This window comes from Numenius arquata, chromosome Z, assembly GCF_964106895.1.
Source record: "Numenius arquata chromosome Z, bNumArq3.hap1.1, whole genome shotgun sequence".
NCBI classification, from domain to species: Eukaryota; Metazoa; Chordata; class Aves; order Charadriiformes; family Scolopacidae; genus Numenius; species Numenius arquata.
The window spans coordinates 1,625,381-1,646,129 of record NC_133616.1 but is presented as its reverse complement, the minus strand read 5'-3'; the positions used below and the strand labels follow the sequence as shown (position 1 = coordinate 1,646,129).

Below are 20,749 nucleotides of genomic sequence, written 5' to 3'. Positions count from 1 at the left end.
TCAGTGTGGGGAACTAGGTTTCGCTGTGTTAATAATTACGCTGCCTCGAGGCTCTCTGAAGTTACTTCTTGGACTTGTTGGAACGAGTCCAGAGGAGGGCCATGAAGATGATCCGAGGGCTGGAGCCCCTCTGCTCTGAGGACAGGCTGAGGGAGCTAGGGTTGTTCAGCCTGGAGAAGAGAAGGCTCCGGGGAGACCTTCGAGCCCCTTCCAGTCCCTCAAGGGGCTCCAGGAAAGCTGGGGAGGGACTCTGGATCAGGGAGGGGAGCCATAGGAGGAGGGGGAAGGGTTTGACACTGGAAGAGTGGAGATGGAGATGAGATGTGGGGAAGAACTTCTTTGCTGTGAGGGTGGTGAGAGCCTGGCCCAGGTTGCCCAGAGAAGCTGTGGCTGCCCCATCCCTGGAGGGGTTCAAGGCCAGGTTGGAGGGGACTTTGATCAACCTGGTGTGGTGGGAGGTGTCCCTGCCCATGGCAGGGGATTGGGAATCGATGATCTTTAAGTTCCCTTCCAATGCGAACCATTCTATGATTCTATGATCTTTCCTTGCAGCACGGAACCAGATTTTAATGAAATATCGTTAAAGCTGTTAACTACAGAGAGAAAGGGGGGGAGCAAAAATCAAAGGCGCAATCAAAGCATGCACTCCATTATCAATAACTGCAAGTAGCTTCATAAATGTTTTATGTTTGAAATGTTTTCAGTGCGGATCGGCAGCGAACCAGCTGTTTAAACAAAAAGTGAAATGTAATAACAGGAACATGTTAATCATCGTATCTCATTATGGAGAGGAATGAATCACTAGGAAAAATGATTTTTTCTAAAGCAGCTTCCGTGATGGAGATGGCAGAGAAGCCTAACTTGGAATTAACGGGCATGTTTCCTTAAAAAAATGGAGTTGGGAGAAGTGGTTTTGTGTTCCGTATGAAAGCACGGTGGTAGTACGTGCTCGGTGGTACGTGCTCTCTCTTGGAAGGACTTAATGCAAAGATTTAATGCTCTTTTCTACCTGAAAGGATCCAGAGCATGAGAGCCTTGAGTGGTGCTCTCGGTGCAGGACCATCATGGCCACTAGAGAGGACATTGGGTGGACTATAGACAGCAAAAGTCAAGACCCCTGGGAGCAGAAGAAGGAAGAAAAGAAGTAGAACCATGATCCTTTCACCTCATATTTGGGCATTCACGTTCAAGGTGGTGTCTAGGACTTTCTTGTCCATAGGCTGTCATGCAAGCTTCTGCATCAAGACACCTTAGAGCCCAAGGCTGGAGCACATCCATAGCCCACCAAGAAGGTCAGTGTCTTGTGACAGATCTTAAGGTAACAGTCTTGGGGTCACTTGGGTTGGACTATAGACAGCAAAAGTCCCCTGGGAGCAGAAGAAGAGAGAAAAGAAGTAGGACCGTGATCCTTTCACCTCATATTGGGGCATTCAAATTCAAGGTGGTGTCTAGGACTCTCTTCGCTGCCGTGCAAACTTCTGCATCAGTGTACCTAAGAGCCCAAGGCTGGAGCTCATCCATAGTCCACCAAGAAGGTCAGTGTCTTGTGGTAGAACTTAAGGCAACAATCTTGGGGTCACTGAGGTCTTTACCTAGCAGAACTGCACTTATGGTGTTTAGGTGCTCCTCTGCCCTGGGGCTTTGGTATGAGCCAGATTCCCACCGGCACAGGCAGAGTGGCCTTGGGTGCAGAATGCAGAGCTTCAGAAACTTAAGAAAACATCAGGTTTGAGAGAGATTTTGAACATGCTTAGGCAGTTGCCAAGCAATTTTTGACGTAGTTGCCTACATTCCTATTTTAAGCCCTTGTGTCTTTCTTGTATCTTATTAACTATTATTATCAGAAGTTTAACTGAACAAGAGCAAAGAGGAAATCTCTGCGGAAGAATAGTGAAGGCTCTTGAAAGAAGAAATTGTGTTCCTGCTGTTTCTGAGGAGCAGTTGACTATGTGGACGTCTGGTTTTATGCATCTGAAAATGAGTGGGGTCAATGACAGAGTCTCTCAATACAAAGTACAGAGATGCCACCCCTTTCTACTCCTACAACAAATCAAGCTTGGAGGGTTACTAGAGGTCTTAAAAGCCTCATACTCTACAAGTGGCCAGGTCTTCCCAGCAACTATTGGCCATCTTGAGCTGTGAAGGCCTCCTGCTGAGCTTCTCCGGGTCTGCTTACCCCAAAGTCAAGCTGCATTGGCTCAACTTGTGCCATCGTACCCCAGAGGTAGGAATCTGAGTGTGGCTTCTCCTGCCAGAGGCTCCCAACTTGCCCCATGCGTGTGGGACATCAGCAGCTGGGTCAGGACACACATGCCTGGAGGTGTTCAAGGCAGGCTGGATGGGGCTTTGATGAACCTGGTCTAGTGGGAGGTGGAACAAGATGATCTTGAAGGTCCCTTCTGACCCAAACCATTCCATGATTCTGTGTGTAGTACCATAAGATCAAGACATGAGTTACGGATGTTCTCTGGAGGCTCTTCACCTATGGTCAACTGCTTATGACCTCTTTGGATTTATAAAAACTGCTGGCAGAAGGTTAGCTCCAACAATAGCCCATAATCTGTAAGGCTTGAGAACTGCTGGAAGATGAAAAGCAAGACGTACCGTTTACGTAGAGGACAACCATCTCTGCTGGGGCCAGCTCAGATTAGAAACACAATGAATATGTTGCAAACACAGGTATTTATTTCTGCAATAAAATACACCTAAAATCAAGGTATATATCAGGTGCCCGTAGTAAACATCATCTTCTAGCGCTGGGAACATTGGCTTTGGGGCAGTGAGGCTCATTCTTACAACACAGCGTGGAGACACACCAGAAAGCTGTGCCGCCATACAGCGAGACCTGGACAGGCTGGAGTGTTGGGCAGAGAGGAACCTGAAGAAATTCAGCAAGGGCAAGTGTAGGGTGCTGCACCTGGGGAGGAATAACCCCCTGCACCAGGACAGGGTGGGGGTGACCTGCTGGAGAGCAGCTCTGAGGAGAAAGACCCGGGAGTCCTGGTGGACACCAGGATGCCCATGAGCCAGCAATGTGCCCTTGTGGCCAAGAAGGCCAATGGCATCCTGGGGGGCATCAGGAAGAGGGTGACCAGCAGGTGGAGGGAGGTCATCCTGCCCCTCTGCTCTGCCCTGGGGAGGCCCCAGCTGGAGCACTGGGACCAGTTCTGGGCTCCCCGGTTCCAGAAGGACAGGGAACTGCTGGAGAGGGGACAGCAGAGGACCACAAAGATGGTTATGGGCCTGGAGCATCTCTCTGATGTGGAAAGGCTGAGGGACTTCTTGGGTCTTTTGAGTCTGGAGAAGAGAAGCCTGAGGGGGGATCTGATCAAGGCCTGTAAATACTTCAAGGGTGGGTGTCAGGAGGATGAGGCTGGTCTTTTTTCAGTGGTGCCCAGGGACAGGACAAGACGAAACGGGCACAAACTTGAACATGGGAAGTTCCACCTAAACATGAGGGGGACCTTCTTTCCTGTGAGGGTGGCAGAGCCCTGGAAGAGGCTGCCCAGAGAGGTGGTGGAGTCTCCTTCTCTGGAGACATTCCAACCCCACCTGGACACATTCCTCTGCAACCTGCTCTGGGTGGCCCTGCTTTGGCAGGGGGTTGGACTAGATGATCTCCAGAGGTCCCTTCCAACTCCGTATCATTCTGTAATTCTGTGACTCAGCCCGGTAATAACAGAAAGGCAGTTAATGCATATTTCTAAAATCAGTTTGGGGGAAAAAAATAAATAATTTGACCTTTTTTGGCTTTGGGTCCGATTGCTGCCGGTGATGGGGAGTGATTCCCCCAAAACCACCCCAAAACCGGCAGCGGTGAGAGCAGCACCGAACTCATTGCAAGCAGTTGGGGTAACGTGTATTTATGGAACAGGCTGAGACGCCGGACCCATCTTCCGTGGGAACAGAAGGGCGTTCTGAGAAGAACGGTGACTTTTAGACTATATTGAAGCATTATGATAAAAAAAAAAAAAACCCTCCTCAGTCCTCTTTTTGCCCTCTTTATCCTTTTTTTTTTTTTGCCTTTGAGAAAGGATGCTGGTAGTTGTAAGAGGCTGACTTGAGAAGCGACAGGATTTCATGTCTTGTTTTAATGGAACGTAAAGCGATATAGGAATATAGGAAAAAGATTTAAAACTTCATGCCAATTTTCACCAGATTATTATTTGACAGAAGGGATCGGGAGAGATTATGAAATGCTTTGCGCGCGCTGAAAACACGGAGACCTTAAGCGCGTTAGAGCGCCTGTCGGAACTATGGAAATAGAGCGAAAAGGAAAGCGGGACGAAGGAAATAAAACCATTTTGAACGCCTCCACGGTGCGTCTACACCTGAAACTGTGATCGAAGGCTGTTCGGGGTTCGTCGGGGGCTTTTCTCCCGTATCCGTCCCCGTTCTGCGGGAGCGGGAGGGATCCGGGGAGCGCGGGGTCGGACGCTTAGGGATTCACAAAAAAAAAAAAAAGAACTCTTAGCATGAAACCGCCCCGTAACGGGGCTGTAGCTTCAGGGAAAGGCTGTTCCAGGAGCTGTAATTCTGTTTTCTGCCGGTTGTACAATACCGTGCCGGTTTGTTTTACGCCACGGCCCCGCTCCCTCTTGAAATTAAAAAAAAAAAAAAAAAAGTTATTTTTTGGCGTTGGAGGTTTTCAGAAATAACCTCCCGCTTGACCTTCGCGTTTTTGCCGCAGTTATATAAATTAATATAATTCTATATGGATAATTAATATAATTATATATATAAATTAATTATATTGGTTTCTTCAGCCACCAGCACCATCCTGGTGTCAAGGCGGTCGAGACTTTCCCTTTCAAAGCATCTCTACTTTAAGGCTCAACCTCTGTCTTTTCAGAAGGAAGCAAACCACGTCGTAGTTCCGCAGGCGGGATGTTGTAATGATTTATGGTGGGTATTTGGGTTGTGAGATGAGCCCTGTGATTTCTCTAACTGCTGGGCACCGTGCGAACACAGGACTATTATTTAAGAGCAGAACTGGGGCTACAGATTTATATCATATCAGCCTCTCGGTCCCTCAAGGGGCTCCAGGAAAGCTGGGGAGGGACTCTGGATCAGGGAGGGGAGCCATAGGACAAGGGGGAAGGGTTTGACACTGGAAGAGTGGAGATGGAGATGAGATGTGGGGAAGAACTTCTTTGCTGTGAGGGTGGTGAGACCCTGGCCCAGGTTGCCCAGAGAAGCTGTGGCTGCCCCATCCCTGGAGGGGTTCAAGGCCAGGTTGGAGGGGGCTTGGAGCAACCTGGGCTGGTGGGAGGTGTCCCTACCTATGGAACTAGATGGTCTTTAAGGTTCCTTCCAACCCAAACCATTCTATGATTCTATGATTGGAGCTTATACTACTGAGGACTAGCTTTTAAGGTGAAATGAGGGTTTGTAGATGATAGAGTAATGCAGGTTGGATGCTGGGATGTCTCTGGTCCAGCCAAAGCAAGGTCAACTCTGACAGCCCAGTTGCCCAGAAGAGCTGCATGATTCCTTCTGACCAAATCCATCCCATTGCTCCATACTCCCAGCTTCCTGTGGCTTTACGGGAGCAACCTCATGCCACTGCTACGTTCGGGGGGACACCAGGCTACAGCCCAGCCTTTGTGGGCTCCCGCCTTCACTAGAGCATCTCCAGGACTGCCCGTAAGGCTTCACATCTGAAGGCTAATTGCTTGCTAGAAGAAACCAAAGCCTGCTGCAGCGCACCAAATCAATTTATGATTTAATAGCATCAAGCTGGTGTGTACAGAGCTGGGAGAGAAACACACAACTAAGTGGTGTCTCACTGGAAACCAGCTTTAAGTGTGTTGATGAGATGACTTTTGGAGTGTTGGTGTTTGCCTGTGGGTTTTTCTGATGGTTCCTCTAATGGGAATCCTTAGCTTGAATTGGTCTTGGATGATCAGGTTTGCATGTCTCCTAGATTTCCTACTACTCCATCTATTGAGTGCATTAGATATTTGGTGTCATTATTTCCCAGAAATTTAATTTTACAAATCATAGAGTCATAGAGTACCGGGTTGGAAGGGACCTCAGGGATCATCTGGTCCAACGTTAAAGGGGAAGTCCATCCCTTGAGCCAAAGACACAGAGATGGAGCCTTGATGGAACAACCCTGTTCAGTGTTTCATCTCTTCGTGGTGCTAAATCCGCAGGAATCTTTTGGCGGTGTACTTCCCATGGGTTTATCATCCCTTTTGTATTTTCTCTGGAGTTTTTGAGGCGTTGGGTGCTGAAGTGGTGCCGGTGCAGGCACTAGATGATTTGAAAGGTCCTTTCCAACCTAGGGAACTCTGTCCCTCGGAGTGTGCGCTGGGCTGGGTCTTGCCACACGATGGGGGAACGGGTTTTTCACCTCATCCTGTCCTTTCCGTTCCATGCAGTGCAAGTCCCCGGGCCGGTGGAGAACCTGCGGGCTGTGTCTACCTCACCGACCTCCATTCTGGTCTCCTGGGATCCTCCTGCCTACGCAAACGGCCCCGTTCAAGGCTACAGGCTCTTCCTCACGGAGACGGCGACGGGGAGGGAGCAGGTAAGCGGTGGTCGGAGCGGTTCTGCTCCATCTGCGGAAAGGAGATGTTTGGTGGAGGCATCTGCAGGTCTCGAAAGCGCTCAAAGTGAGATATTTTACAGATTAGTCCTCCAGGTTATAACAAAACGTTGCACAGACCTGTCAGAAAAGAGAAAATCAAGCAAAATAAACTTCCACCAGTATAAAAGAGGTTCAGGAGGTAGAAGGAAGCAGCTTGTTATATTTTAACCATTCTCAGCTTTACGCTGAAATTTAGTAATAATGCCAAAGAGTGTTTAAGGAGCCTTTGGACTCCCCCTTTATTTGTGCAAAATCACATTAAGTGCAGTTTGTACGTGTGATATTTGCAGAAGGTACATTTTTTTTAGTTGCTTCTTGTAACTTCTTTCGAGGGGGGAGGGTAAAATAATCTGAATCCAGAAGTGATGCCTGTTCTCTCCAGACTGACGGGTGCTCGTGGTAATAATCGATAGGGAAAGAAATCGGGGATCTTTTTTTTGACCTGATAATCCCAGGCATCAGCGCTCTTGTGCCTCAGTGCTTTTACGGGAAGTTTTATATCGTCCCCATTTTTTCGGTGCTTGCTTTTATTTTACTTCCTTTTTTTCGCCAAAATTCCCCTTTTGATTCTTTGCCTTTCTTTTTCTGCTGTCCCTGTGGAGTGGCAGCAACTGGCTTAACCACCAAAAAAACCCTTTTCTCCTGCATCGTAAGTAATGAAACGCAACTCCGAGGCGCTCAGATGAGCGCCAAGAACCCAGCTGGAACAAGCCCTTCTGTTACAAATTACCTTTTATTCCAACTTAAATAAGGATTTAGCTCCACTTCTCAAAGAGTGAAAAGCTCTGCTCTAATCCGCTCATCCCTCGGCGCGGCCGTGGCGCTGGCTCTCACGTATCCCCTTGGTTTCTCGCCCCTGTGTGCTTAGAACGTGGAGGTGGACGGGCTCTCCTACCGCCTGGAGGGGCTGAAGAAGTTCACCGAGTACAGCCTGCGCTTCCTCGCCTACAACCGCTACGGCCCCGGCGTCTCCACCGAGGATGTGACGGTCACCACGCTCTCGGACGGTGAGCGGGGACGGAGGGGCTCTGGGGTGGGCAGGTTGTGCCTGTTGCGTGCAATCACGAGGCTTTTTCTTCTGCCAACGTCTTTTGGAGGAGGAATTGGATGAACCTTGGATTCGGTAACCTCCTTGCAATGAAGCGAGGAGCTTATTGAACCCAAGGTTCCATGGAGTGGTACCCTCTGAGCTGGTGCTTGTCTCCAAGGATAATTGGTTTAGTTCGTTATTCCGATGTCTAATAATAAGACATAGGATAGTCTTATATATATATAAGGATATAAGTATATCCTTATATATATATATATAAGGATAGTCTACTTTTCTCTTTATTTTCAATTTTATTTCAGCACAGGTGTATTCTTTCAACTTATCAACTGTAGCTTTATTATTATTTGAAGAGCCAACCGCCTGGTTTTTGCCTGTGTTTTAAACACAAATGAGCCAGGGCTTCCATCTTTGCACCATCCTCCTTCCTCGTGCCGTGCTCCTGTGGCTCGCAAGCGAGAAATTGAATTTGATTTTGCCTCGGGAAGCACTTAGTTGTGTCTGATATCGCAAAACTTGCGCACGCCTGAGTCCTCGGGAAGTCACTGAGCCCGATGAAGCCACTCGGCCTCAGGGATCCTCAGGGGGTTCCTCAGGGGTCGATACTGGGACCAGTGCTGTTCAACATCTTTGTCGGAGGCATGGACAGTGGGATAGAGTGCACCCTCAGCAAGTTTGCCGACGACACCAAGCTCGGTGGCACGGTCGACACGCTGGAGGGAAGGGATGCCATCCAGAGGGACCTAGACAGGCTTGAGAGGTGGGCTCGTGCAAATCGCATGAAATTCAACCAGGCCAAGTGCAGGGTCCTGCACCTGGGACGTGGCGATCCCAGGCACAAATACAGGTTGGGCGGAGAATGGCTGGAGAGCAGCCCTGAGGAGAAGGACTTGGGGGTGTTGGTGGATGAGAAGCTCAACATGAGCCAGCAATGCGTGCTGGCAGCCCAGAAAGCAAACCGGATTCTGGGCTGCATCAAGAGAAGTGTGGCCAGCAGGTTGCGGGAGGTGATTCTACCCCTCTACTCTGCACTCGTGAGACCCCACCTGGAGGACTGTGTCCAGCTTTGGAGTCCTCAACACAGGAAGGACATGGACCTGTTGGAACAGGTTCAGCGGAGGGCCACAAAGATGATCAGAGGGCTGGAGCACCTCCCCTATGAAGACAGGCTGAGAGAGCTGGGGTTGTTCAGCCTGGAAAAGAGAAGGCTCCGGGGAGACCTCAGAGCAGCCTTCCAATATCTGAAGGGAGCCTACAGGAGAGCCGGAGAGGGACTCTTTGTCAGGAAGTGTAGTGACAGGACAAGGGGTGATGGTTTTAAATTGGCAGAGGGGAGATTCAGATTAGATATTAGGAGGAAATTCTTTGCTGTGAGGGTGGTGAAGCACTGGAACAGGTTGCCCAGAGAAGCTGTGGCTGCCCCATCCCTGGAAGTGTTTAAGGCCAGGCTGGATGGGGCTTTGAGCAACCTGGTCTGGTGGGAGGTGTCCCTGCCCATGGCAGGGGGTTGGAACTGGATGATCTTTAAGGTCCCTTCCAACTCTAACCATTCTATGATCCCCACCCCTGGCCAAGATGGGGAATAACTTCACTGCAGTCATTTGGGCTACAAAAGTGTAGAAACTGGGTGGAACTGGATGATATTCAAGGTCCCTTCCTACCCAAACCATTCTGTGATAAGAGGGCTATCGGCAGGCTCTAAAACAGACCCCGTGGAAGGGACTGGGAGTGTGGGGAACCCCGAGTGGGGGACCTGGTTGAACCTCAACCCTGTTTCAATCTGTGCTATTCTGGGCTGTATCTTCATGGGTTTCATCCACGAGAGCCCCGGCTGGGCTGACACTGAGATTTTACCTTTGACACCTCTGCAATATTTTTTCAAGTGCTACTTAAATCTACCCAGCAAATTCAGTTTTCCCTTGTAATACAGGCTGGATCTTGGCAGAATAAATTACTTCACACTTATAATTATAAAAACAAAAGGAAAACAAGTGAAAATGAATATTTTGCATAATGTATGTAGATTTAATTCACACTGTGAAGTGTAGAACCGCGGCCCCATATTCCACTTTGGTTTTAAATGTCACCTTAAGTGGGAAAGGGAAAGATTGTTATTCATGAGTCTGAAAATTAGCCTCGGCGAGTGTTTCAAACGCCTCACCTGTCTGCGAACAAAAATCACTGCTATCCGAGAAGGATTGCAGGAGGCTATTCCAGAAAACGGGGGTGTGCTTAAGGTGCCCTCGTTTGGGGAATCTGGAAGAAGGTGGTATTTATTTTTCTCTTTATTCAAGCAAAAGGCTGTTCTTCAAAGAAGTCGGTCGGCTGCAGCCTTTCCAGCCTTCCTCTTGTTTTTGGAGCAGGTGTAAAAGAAGGGAAAATCCCTGCAGGATATTTTTTTCATCCTCCTTATTCTGCCCCTGCCTGAAACCGCTTTGGTTTCTTTCTGCACTCATGAGACCCTACCTGAAATACTGTGTCCAACTTTGGAGTCCTCAACACAGGAAGGACATGGACCTGTTGGAAGGGGTCCAGCGGAGGGCCACGAAGATGATCAGAGGGATGGAGCACCTCCCCTATGAAGACAGGCTGAGAGAGCTGGGGTTGTTCAGCCTGGTGAAGAGAAGGCTCCGGGGAGACCTCATAGCAGCCTTCCAATATCTGAAGGGAGCCTACAGGAGAGCCGGAGAGGGACTCTTTGTCAGGAGGTGTAGTGACAGGACAAGGGGTGATGGTTTTAAATTGGCAGAGGGGAGATTCAGATTAGATATTAGGAGGAAATTCTTTCCTGTGAGGGTGGTGAGGCACTGGAACAGGTTGCCCAGAGAAGCTGTGGCTGCCCCATCCCTGGAAGTGTTCAAGGCCAGGTTGGAGGGGGCTTTGAGCAACGTGGTCTGGTGGGAGGTGTCCCTGCCCATGGCAGGGGGTTGGAACTCGATGGTCTTCAAAGTCACTTCCAACCTAAACCATGCTGTGATTCCCCACTCCTGCTGGGGAGGGACTCTTGATCAGGGAGGGGAGCCATAGGACAAGGGGGAAGGGTTTGACGCTGAAAGAGGGGAGATTGAGATGAGATCTGGGGAAGAACTTCTTTGCTGTGAGTGTGGTGAGACCCTGGCGCAGGTTGCCCAGAGAAGCTGTGGCTGCCCCATCCCTGGAGGGGTTCAAGGCCAGGTTGTATGGGGCTTGGAGCAACCTGGTGTGGTGGGAGGTGTCCCTGCCCAGGGCAGGGGGTAGGACTGGATGGACTTTGAAGATCCATTCCAACCTTTTTTCTATGAAAAACCCAACCAAAAAACCCCACAGAATCTGAGTACCTTGCCATATGAACCTTCTTCCCATCAATATGTCTCCAGCAGTGAGGCTCATCTCACCTGCCTTTAGATGCCTGGTCCAAGGCAGGCAGCGAGGCTCCTCCAATATATCCAGTGCTTCTTCCACCACTGAGTCACCCTGTTCCAAGACGAAGGGGCCGAGTTCTCTCTGGGTGCCTCTGTTCATCGCTTATTGCAGAGCTAACGCTGGGTAAAATGAGTTCTCCTCTAATTTCTAATGGTATAATTAAGCCGTGAATAATAAACAAAAAACCCCCACATTTTACCAGGTGCGTCCAATTGCTTGCTTTGATCAACGATAGAAACCGGGAGGAAGGAATTGGAATCTCGCAGGTGCTGGGTTTGCCAGGGGAGCTCCCTGATTTTTCGACAACCCGAGATATTCAGTCAGGGTCTGTGATTCGGTGATGCAAAACGTCTCCTCGACCGAGCAGCGAGCGAGGAAGAAAGACGCACAGTGCGCCCGGGGAAGTGATTGAGTTCGGTCCTGGGTCAGGTCTGGATTTATTTCGGGGGTTGATTGAAGATCTAGAAGGAAAGATAAGGAGCGCATCAGTTATGTTCACGCAGGCAACAGAATTGGGAAATATGACAAGCGTTCACCGAGGAGGAATAATCAAAATAATAGAAAGACAAATAAATAGTAAAAGAAGAAAAATGAAGAGAAGTTTGTCTGGTAGGGGAATAATACGTAGTGGGGACAGTAGCGAGAAGGAAGGGTTTAAGGTGACAGTGGCTAAATGTCACAATGAGCCTTCGCTGCCCAAGAGAGGGATCTGGAGAACAAGTCATAGGAGGAGAGGCTGAGGGAACTGGGCATGTTTAGTTTGGAGAAGAGGAGGCTGAGGGGGGACCTCATTGCCCTCTCCAACTCCCTGAAAGGAGGGTGTAGAGAGGTGGGTGTTGGCCTCTTCTCCCAAGGGAATAATGACAGGAGCAGAGGAGATGGTCTGAAGTTGTGCCAGGGGAGGTTTAGATTAGATATTAGGAAGAATGACTTTCCTGAGAGGGTGGTCAGGCACTGGAACAGCCTGCCCAGGGAGGTGGTGGAGGTCCCTGGAGGTATTTAAGGAACGTGTAGACGTGGCACTTCAGGGCATGCTCTAGTGCCCAAGACTGTAAGGGGGTTTTTGTGTGTGTGTGTGTGGTTGGACTCGGTGATCTCAGAGGTCCTTTCCAACCATGACGATTCTGTGACTCTGCGAGAAGGGAAAGAGAAGAGGAATCATGTTTGAGAAACCGGGGCCATGAGCATTTCTGCCTCTCACAGACAAGAGCAAATATTCTCCAGCGAAAACAGGCTTTTCTGGGAGATCTCGGCGTTCGCCAGATCCGGCTAATTCAGAACCATCCAAAAATACCTCGCTTTTCTTCTTCCTCGCGTTGCCAAGTGCAGCCCGGAGGCGCTTTTCTGCCTGATGTTTTTCAAAATGAGGGGAGCGTGAGCAGCAACATCTCCGCCGTGTTAAGGGAGATGAGATGTTTCGTGTAACAGCGATGCCTTAGATCAACTGGGCATTGTGGTGGGCGGTATGGAAACAAATAACGAATGATCCCTGCACCGGAGGAGAAACCAAGTGGTTTCTAAAGCTGCTGGTCTGGAGAGAGGAAGAAAAGAGGTTGAGGAGGGAAGGACTTTGCGTGTGGAGCCCCGGCAGGTTGGGGCAGAGCTGAGACGGGGCTCGGGTCCCATGGCCAAGGATGCTCGTCTTCCCCAGCCTGGACCGCCCGGCCTCAAGTTGTACCAGGGGAGGTCTAGGATGGGTATTAGGAAAAGTTTCTTCACCAAAAGGGTTATCAAACCTTGGAAGAGGCTGCCCGGGGACATGGTGGAGTCACCATCCCTGGAGGGATTTAAAAGCCGGGCAGACGTGGTGCTGAGGGACATGGGTTAGTGGTGGCTTTGTCAGTGTCAGGTTGATGGTTGGACTCAGTGATCTGAAAGGTCCCTTCCAACCCGGACATTCTATGATTGTAACTCCCAGGTGATTCGGGCTATTTCTGACCCTGGACCTTTCCTAACAGCAGATCTGCCTGACGTGAGGTCCCTAAACTGAGGAATACTTTTCAGTATTCCTTCCTATATTCTCTTTGCTGTACCTCTGCCTCTAAACAATTTGAGTTTTTAGATTATTTAGATGCAAATGCAATTTTTTTTTTCTTTTTTCCCCCCTTTTTTATGATCCACAGAGCCTTCATGAAGGACAACGATCTTAACGTGGGCCTTCGCTGCCAGCGGGACCCTCCTGTTTACCTGCTGTTGCTTTTGCTCTTTTGTTGCCTGCATTTTAAAAGACTCTTTTTTCTTATTAGCGCTGACAAATGACTTGGTTCTGACTGACTTAAATCCTTAAATAGCAGGGGGCGCTGAGGATGCTACAAAGTGCTGCACTTTGGGGATTTCTGTGTTGAGTGTGGACGTGACTAGACAGAGGCCGGAGAAGGAGCTGTCTGACCAGCGCTGCTTAAAATAATCTGGGAAAAGCGGCATTTCTAGGATTTTTCTGCCGTCCTTTAATGAGTGACTGCCCAGGGGTGGTTCTTTTCATATTAATTCCTGCTACAATATAGTCAATGGTATGTCCTCCCCCTTTATGTCCTCCTTTATACAGTGCATAGAATTTCACCAGTTCCTTCTGGGGAAAGCTTTGGCCAGAATAAGTGATTTGCAGAAAAATTTCTGTGTGTATATATCTGGTTGGTGATGTATGTCCCACTCCTGGACAGCAATTTTCAGTGAAGGCTGAAGAAGTTGAAAAGGTGGTTATGCCTGATTTCTACTACAGATGGAACGCTGCTGTAGGTGGCCCTGCTTTGGCAGGGGGTTGGACTGGATGATCTCCAGAGGTCCCTTCCAACTCCGTAGCATTCTGGGATTCTGTGAATCCAGCTCATAGCTCTTTGCCTATTAAATTATTCCCCACAGCCTGAAGTCCTTTCCCCATTCAGATAACAACAGATAATAATCCAGGCACTTCTTAACACTACACTTCTTTAAGTCAAATTAATTTATTTGGGCTCTTAAGATGTTGCAGGTCTCAGATCATTTTTGTAGGTCTTTGAACTGATTCAAATGTGTGGAGACCTGGGAGTCCTGGTGGACACCAGGATGCCCATGAGCCAGCAATGTGCCCTTGTGGCCAAGAAGGCCAATGGCATCCTGGGGGGCATCAGGAAGAGTGTGACCAGCAGGTGGAGGGAGGTCATCCTCCCCCTCTGCTCTGCCCTGGGGAGGCCCCATCTGGAGCACTGGGTCTAATTCTGGGCTCCCCAGTTCCAGAAGGACAGGGAACTGCTGGAGAGGGGACAGCAGAGGGCTACAAAGATGCTGAGCGGCCTGGAGCATCTCTCTTAGGAGGAAAGGCTGAGGGACTTCTTGGGTCTCTTGAGTCTGGAGAAGAGAAGGCTGAGGGGGGATCTGATCAAGGCCTATAAATACTTCAAGGGTGGGTGTCAGGAGGATGAGGCCAGTCTTTTTTCAGTGGTGCCCAGGGACAGGACAAGAGGGAATGGGCACAAACTTGAATATAAGAAGTTCCATCTCAACATGAGGAGGAACTTCTTTGCTGTGAGGGTGTCAGAGCCCTGGAAGAGGCTGCCCAGAGAGGTGGTGGAGTCTCCATCTCTGGAGACATTCAAACCCCACCTGGAGACGTTCCTGTGAAACCTGCTGTGGGTGGCCCTGCTTTGGCAGGGGGTTGGACTAGATGATCTCCAGAGGTCCCTTCCAACCCCATAGCATTCTGTGATGCTCTGTGATTCTGTGAGAACTGCAATGGGATTGATTTTGCCCGAGTGTTCTTGTTAATATCATGTGAAAAGGGTTTAAACAACTTTGCTTTGAGTCATATTCATACGTGTGTACCGAAAAATCATTTTCTCTCGTTTTCCCTAATGCATCGCATTACAAATTACTATTCTGAAATTAGATATTTGCCGTGCTGCTGCTTCGTCTCTTTCTTCCCAAATTCAGGGCCAGTTTCCTGTAAGGAAAGCTTTTCAGCCGTTCCGTAGCCCGGGTCAGCAGGCAGGCGTTATTCCTCTGAAAGGGGAAATAAAGGACAAAAATAAAGGGAAATAAAGCTTCGTGTCCACATCAGGGAGTTGATGCCTCACCAAGTGCGAACGGCTCTTGGCCCCTCAGCGGTGGAATTAGTATTTGCCATCAGCAAGAGCTATTAGTCCCATTTAAGAGTGATATTTATCAGAATGTTTATCAGAAAGTTGAGTTGTATAAAACCAGGTATGGATTATAATACGTACAGCAAGCGTAGCCTTGACGTAACACACTGGTTTTTTTAAATAATATCTAAAGACAAAGTGTTTTCTCGTTCCCCCTTAGGCATCGGTACAAACAGGGTGCACTGGTGCCACTGGGAGGAGTGCCCTCCTCTCCTGTATATGATAGATCTATTCTGAAATGCACTCGAATAACAAAAAGCCAGATTAATTGTGGCTTCTCCTTGTTTGTTTCTCACCAAGTTTATAACAAATAGCTGCATTCCAGTCGCGGGTCTCGCCGCGGGGAGGCTGCTGAGTGGCTCTTTAAAGGGCTTACTAATAGGTCTATCAAAAAAATGGGAAGAAATGAACAGATGCGTTTGGTTTTTCTCTCCCTGGGGGACCTCTGAAGTGCCACCTGGATTAGCTGCACGGTTGTGATCAGATTATAAACTAGGTGTAAAAAGCCGCGCTCTTTTTCTTTCCGACGGGAGAAATATTTGACGTGACCTCGTCTGGCTTAGACGCTAACGGCAGTATTTCCCATTTCTTTTTGTTTTTCTTCCCTTTCAGTGCCCAGCGCGATGCCTCAGAACGTCTCCTTGGAAGTGGTTAACTCCAGGGTAAGTCTGCCACGTCCCCGGCACCTCCAGGCCAAAAATCACCAGTATTTGCCTAAATATTTCCATTTTCTGGGTAGCTTTTTTATATCAAAACGCACCCGATCTGCTCCTTGCAGAAGGTTCCCTTCACTTGTCCGGGAGATCACGTTTAAAATAAGAACTGAACCTCCCCCCCCCCAAAAAAGGTGTTTTAGAGAGAAGCGGTGATTTTCCCAGAGAGGCTTCAGCGACGGTGGTGTCACTTAAATGGAGGTGAACAAGCAGAAGCTGTTCCCTGATTGCAGATTAACAGCTGCAATAAACCTAACTGCGCTTTGATTAAATGGAACGATGTCAGGGAATAATGAGAAGCAGAGCTATTCCGGGGGCGGGGAGGGGGGGAAGAAATATTTTATCGGTGGGTTAAATGCACCACGGGCAGGTAAGTCTGTTGTCAGCTTGTTTATTCCAACAAATATATATGTTTACTCAAAGGTGCGTTTCTTTCTCTTAAATCCAGTACTTTCCTTCTTAAAAAAAGTCTTTACGTATCCCCAGTGAAGTGGTTGATAATATTTCACGGGATAATATTGTACATAATAGGTGTTAATTATGTTTACTACTGGAGCGCTGTTTCTGAATATATTCTGAACATGTTTTAGCTTCTTTCTTTTCATTCGTTCCTGCCATTTATTGGAGCTACAGAAGCTTTTATTCTGATTTTAATGATAGGCCCGGTTGGGCACGGAAAAGCTCCCGCTTTCAGTGCATAAAAGAAAGGCACAAAAAACCCCACCCGAAGCATCCCGTCTGGGTGTCCCCTCGGATCTTTGGAGATGTCCTTTTGCCCCGCTACCGAAGAGCGGGAGCCCAAAGCTCACTCACGAGGATAAACTGCAGTTTAAGGAACGTTTATATTATCCCTGATTTGCTGGGAACACCGAGTACCTGTCAGTTTGATCTTTCTCCCTCCGCTGCTTGTTTTCATGACATCGAATGTATAGGCTGCTTTTTTATTTTTTTTATTTTTTTTATTTTTTAATGCGCCCGGCTCCAGTTACTTTTAAATTCCTCTTAGACGTAGTGCCCAAAGGGCATCGGTGTCTTGGCACATCTTGTTCCAACCCTTTGCGTTTGCTTTTTTTTCATGCTTATTCTCCAGGTAAAATGTCACAGAGCGGCTGATTGCGTTCCGTGACCTTTTGTGGCCATCGTTTACGTTTAAAAAGCTGGGAACAAAAATAGGAAACAAGCCGCTGGGGGGGGGGGGGCGGGGATGGTGCTTTGGATATTCCAGCTTGGGATGGCGCGGGGATGCTCAAATCTGGGCGGAGGAGGATGCGAGACCTCCCACAGCATCCCTCTCGCCATCAGAGTATCGGTTTTAAATCAGCTTTAAATCTGGTACCCGGTGGGACAGGTGGAAAACAGGTATTTTAAGGGCTGGTGTTTGAAATCTGGGAGCTTTATTAGGGAGAGAGAGAGATGTGGAACCGGTTGGGGCTCTTCGGGGCTGTATCCGCCAGGTAAGGTGGGAAAACGCCGATACCCGCGTATCCGAACCTCGATAAAGCTCAAATAGGATCTAAATACTCACATCTAGGTAATACGGAACAGCAAAGCTAGAAATGAACTGGACACGTTGAATCTTCAGGCATAAAAAGGTTTTTCAAGGGGAAGAACCGGCTTCAAAGACCTTCCCCCAAAATCCCCGTGCCCGTTCTTCTGCAGTACAGCTCCTGTGGCATTTGTGGTTGAGGCGCAACTCAATTGCTCACTTTATACCACGTTCTACGCAGTCTCCCGCTCTTGTGAAAGGCTGGTACAACCCAGAATGTTGTATTCTACGCTCTATTTTGTTATCGTCTTCTTGCTTTTCTTCTGTCTTGGCAGGACTCGGAATTTATTTGATTAAACGCTCGTAATTCCCCAACCGGGTGAAATCAAAACAAATCTCTAAACAACCCCGATAGTTTGCCGAGTGGATTTGAGCGGGGCACGGGAGAGCCCAAAGGCTGGCCTTGGCAGTACCCAGAATTGTTTAAATTTTTATCTCTGGTTTAATAAGATTTCTCTGGGTATGCTATTTTTCTTTGGCGGTGGCAGAATCTATTAATTCAATAACCCAAGGGAGATGGCCGAGCAAATGGAAGATGCTCGATATGAATTGCTCTTATCAAGATTATTGCTTAATATTGATGGTGCTCTGGGACTGGGGACCTGGGTCAGATGAGAATTGATAACGGGGAGGGCTGGGACAGAAATACAGTTCCCTGCTTAAAAGAGATTTCCCTGGGAAACGCGACGCCCAAGCGGCTGAGAAAAAGAAGGGGCGATTCGATGCCAGTAGCACAAGGTGCTTGCACGGCCTTTTAATTGGAGAGAGATGATCTAATAAGCAAGAAGGGATTTATTCTGACTTCTTTTATTTGAAAACGCCCTGCGTTGCTTAAGGAGAAGGCCGTGAAGAGAGTCATCTGGAGAAGAAGGGGATCTGCACTTTGCTGGGGATGTGGGAATAAATCACAGAATCACAGAATCTTAGTGGTTGGAAGGGACCTTTGAGATCATCGAATCCAACCACATTAAAAAAAACCAAACAAACAAAAAAAACCCCACAACACACAAAAACAAACAAACAAGCAAACAAAACAAACAAACAAAAAAAAAAGCACCCACCAACTAAACCCCACACCCACAACCTCACACACAACACCCCACCACAACCCAACAGTCTCGGGCACTAGAGCATGCCCTGAAGAGCCATGTCTACACGTTCCTTAAATACCTCCAGGGATGGCGACTCCACCACCTCCCTGGGCAGGCTGTTCCAGTGCCTGACCACCCTCTCAGGAAAGTCATTCTTCCCGATATCTAATCTAAACCTCCCCTGGCACAACTTCAGACCATCTCCTCTGCTCCTGTCATTATTCCCTTGGGAGAAGAGGCCAACCCTCGCCTCTCTACAGTTTCAGGGAGTTGGAGAGGGCAATGAGGTCCCCCCTCAGCCTCCTCTTCTCCAAACTAAACATGCCCAGTTCTCTCAGCCTCTCCTCATAGGACTTGTTCTCCAGACCCCTCACCAGCTTGGTGGCTCTCCTCTGGACACGCTCCAGCAGCTCCATGTCCTTCCTGGAGTGAGGGGCCCAGAACTGAACACAGCACTCGAGGTGAGGCCTCACCAGTGCCCAGTCCAGAGGCACCATCACTGCCCTGCTCCTGCTGGCCACGCTGTTCCTGACACAGGCCAGGATGCCGTTGGCCTTCTTGGCCACCTGGGCACACTGCTGGCTCATGTTCAGCCGGCTGTCCACCAACACCCCCAGGTCCTTTTCTGCTGGGCAGCTTTCCAGCCACTCTGCCCCAAGCCTGTAGCGTTGCCTGGGGTTGGTGTGACCAAAATGCAGGACCCGGCACTTGGCCTGATTGAACCTCATCCCACTGGCCTTGGCCCATCGATCCAACCTGTCCAGGTCCCTCTGTAGAGCCTTCCGACCCTCAAGAAGATCAACACTCCCACCTAGCTTGGTGTCATCCGCAAACTTACTGAGGGTGCACTCAATCCCCTTCTCATCATCAATGAAGATATTGAACAAGACCGGCCCCAAAACTGAGCCCTGAGGGACACCACTGATGACCGGCCGCCAACCAGATTTTGCTCCATTAATCACAACTCTCTGGGCACGGCCATCCAGCCAGTTTTTTATCCAGCGGAGGGTACACTTGTCTGTGCCATGATTCTCCAATTTCTCCAGGAGAATGCCGTGAGGGACGGTGTCAAAGGCCTTACCAAAGTCCAAAAAGCAAAAAAATAAAGATATTGCGGTTTGGGGGCAGATCCAGCAGATCTGAACTCTTTCGGAGCTGGCACACGATTTGTGTGGCTGTAACTGGGGGCCAAGAGCCGGAAAGCTGAGAATTTGCTCCTTTTCTTTTTTATTTGAGGAGGTTTTTTTTCTTGGAGCTTGGTTTTTTTCCACCCTTTTCAAGCACCGGCACGAAGGCAACTGTTTGTGGCTATTTATGTCTTTGTTTACTTCTTTGCTTCCTTGCTTTAAATATTGGTGTGTTTTTACTTTCTGTAATTTTTTAAATACTAGGTACTAATTAGCAAATCAGGAGCGCGTAAATAGCTATAGATTTATCCAATTAAAACCGTATGCAACTTTATTTCGTCTTCCCATTTTACAATACAGAGAAAAGCGAGGAAATAATTGGAACTGAGTGGAGAAGCAGAATTCAGAATTCAGAAGCTGAATGGTCGCACCCAGAGGGTGGTACTCAATGGCTTTAAGTCCAGATGGAGAGCAGTGACAAGTGGTGTCCCTCAAGGGTCCGTGCTGGGACCAGTACTGTTTAACATTTTTATCAAAGACATAGACAGAGGGATTGAGAGCACCATCAGCAAGTTTGCAGATGACACCAAGCTGTGTGGTGTTGTCGATACACCAGAGGGACGGGATGTCATTCAGAGGGACCTGGACAGGCTGGAGAGGTGGGCCCAGTTGAACCTCATGAGGTTCAACAAAAGCAAGTGCAGGATTCTGCACCTGGGAAGAAACAATCCTCAGTATAAATACAGACTGGGGGATGAGGTATTAGAAAGCATCCCTGAGGAAAGGGACTTGGGGGTGCTGATGGACGAGAAGCTGGACATGAGCAGGCAATGGGCTCTCGCAGCCCAAAAGGCCAATCACATCCTGGGCTGCATCAAAAGAAGTGTTGCCAGCAGATCCAGAGAGGTGATTCTGCCACTTTACTCTGCTCTGGTGAGACCTCACCTGGAGTGCTGTGTGCAGGTCTGGAGCCCTCAATATAGAAAGGACATGGACCTGATGGAGCGGGTCCAGAGGAGGGCCACCAAAATGATCAGGGGGCTGGAGCACCTCTCCTGTGAGGACAGACTGAGGGAGCTGGGGTTGTTCAGCTTGGAGAAAAGGAGGCTCCG

At 48.8% G+C, this 20,749-nt stretch overlaps 1 protein-coding gene across 1 annotated transcript in view; it reads left to right on the top strand.

The window, feature by feature from the left end:
• Positions 1–20,749, top strand: part of LOC141476887 (netrin receptor DCC) — a 579,965-nt gene that overhangs the window by 428,084 nt on the left and 131,132 nt on the right. Inside the window, exons 10-12 of the mRNA XM_074165768.1 lie at positions 6,387–6,535; positions 7,464–7,602; positions 15,773–15,822. Of these exons, the coding sequence (XP_074021869.1) occupies positions 6,387–6,535; positions 7,464–7,602; positions 15,773–15,822 (338 nt within the window). The remainder of the gene's footprint in view (positions 1–6,386; positions 6,536–7,463; positions 7,603–15,772; positions 15,823–20,749) is intronic.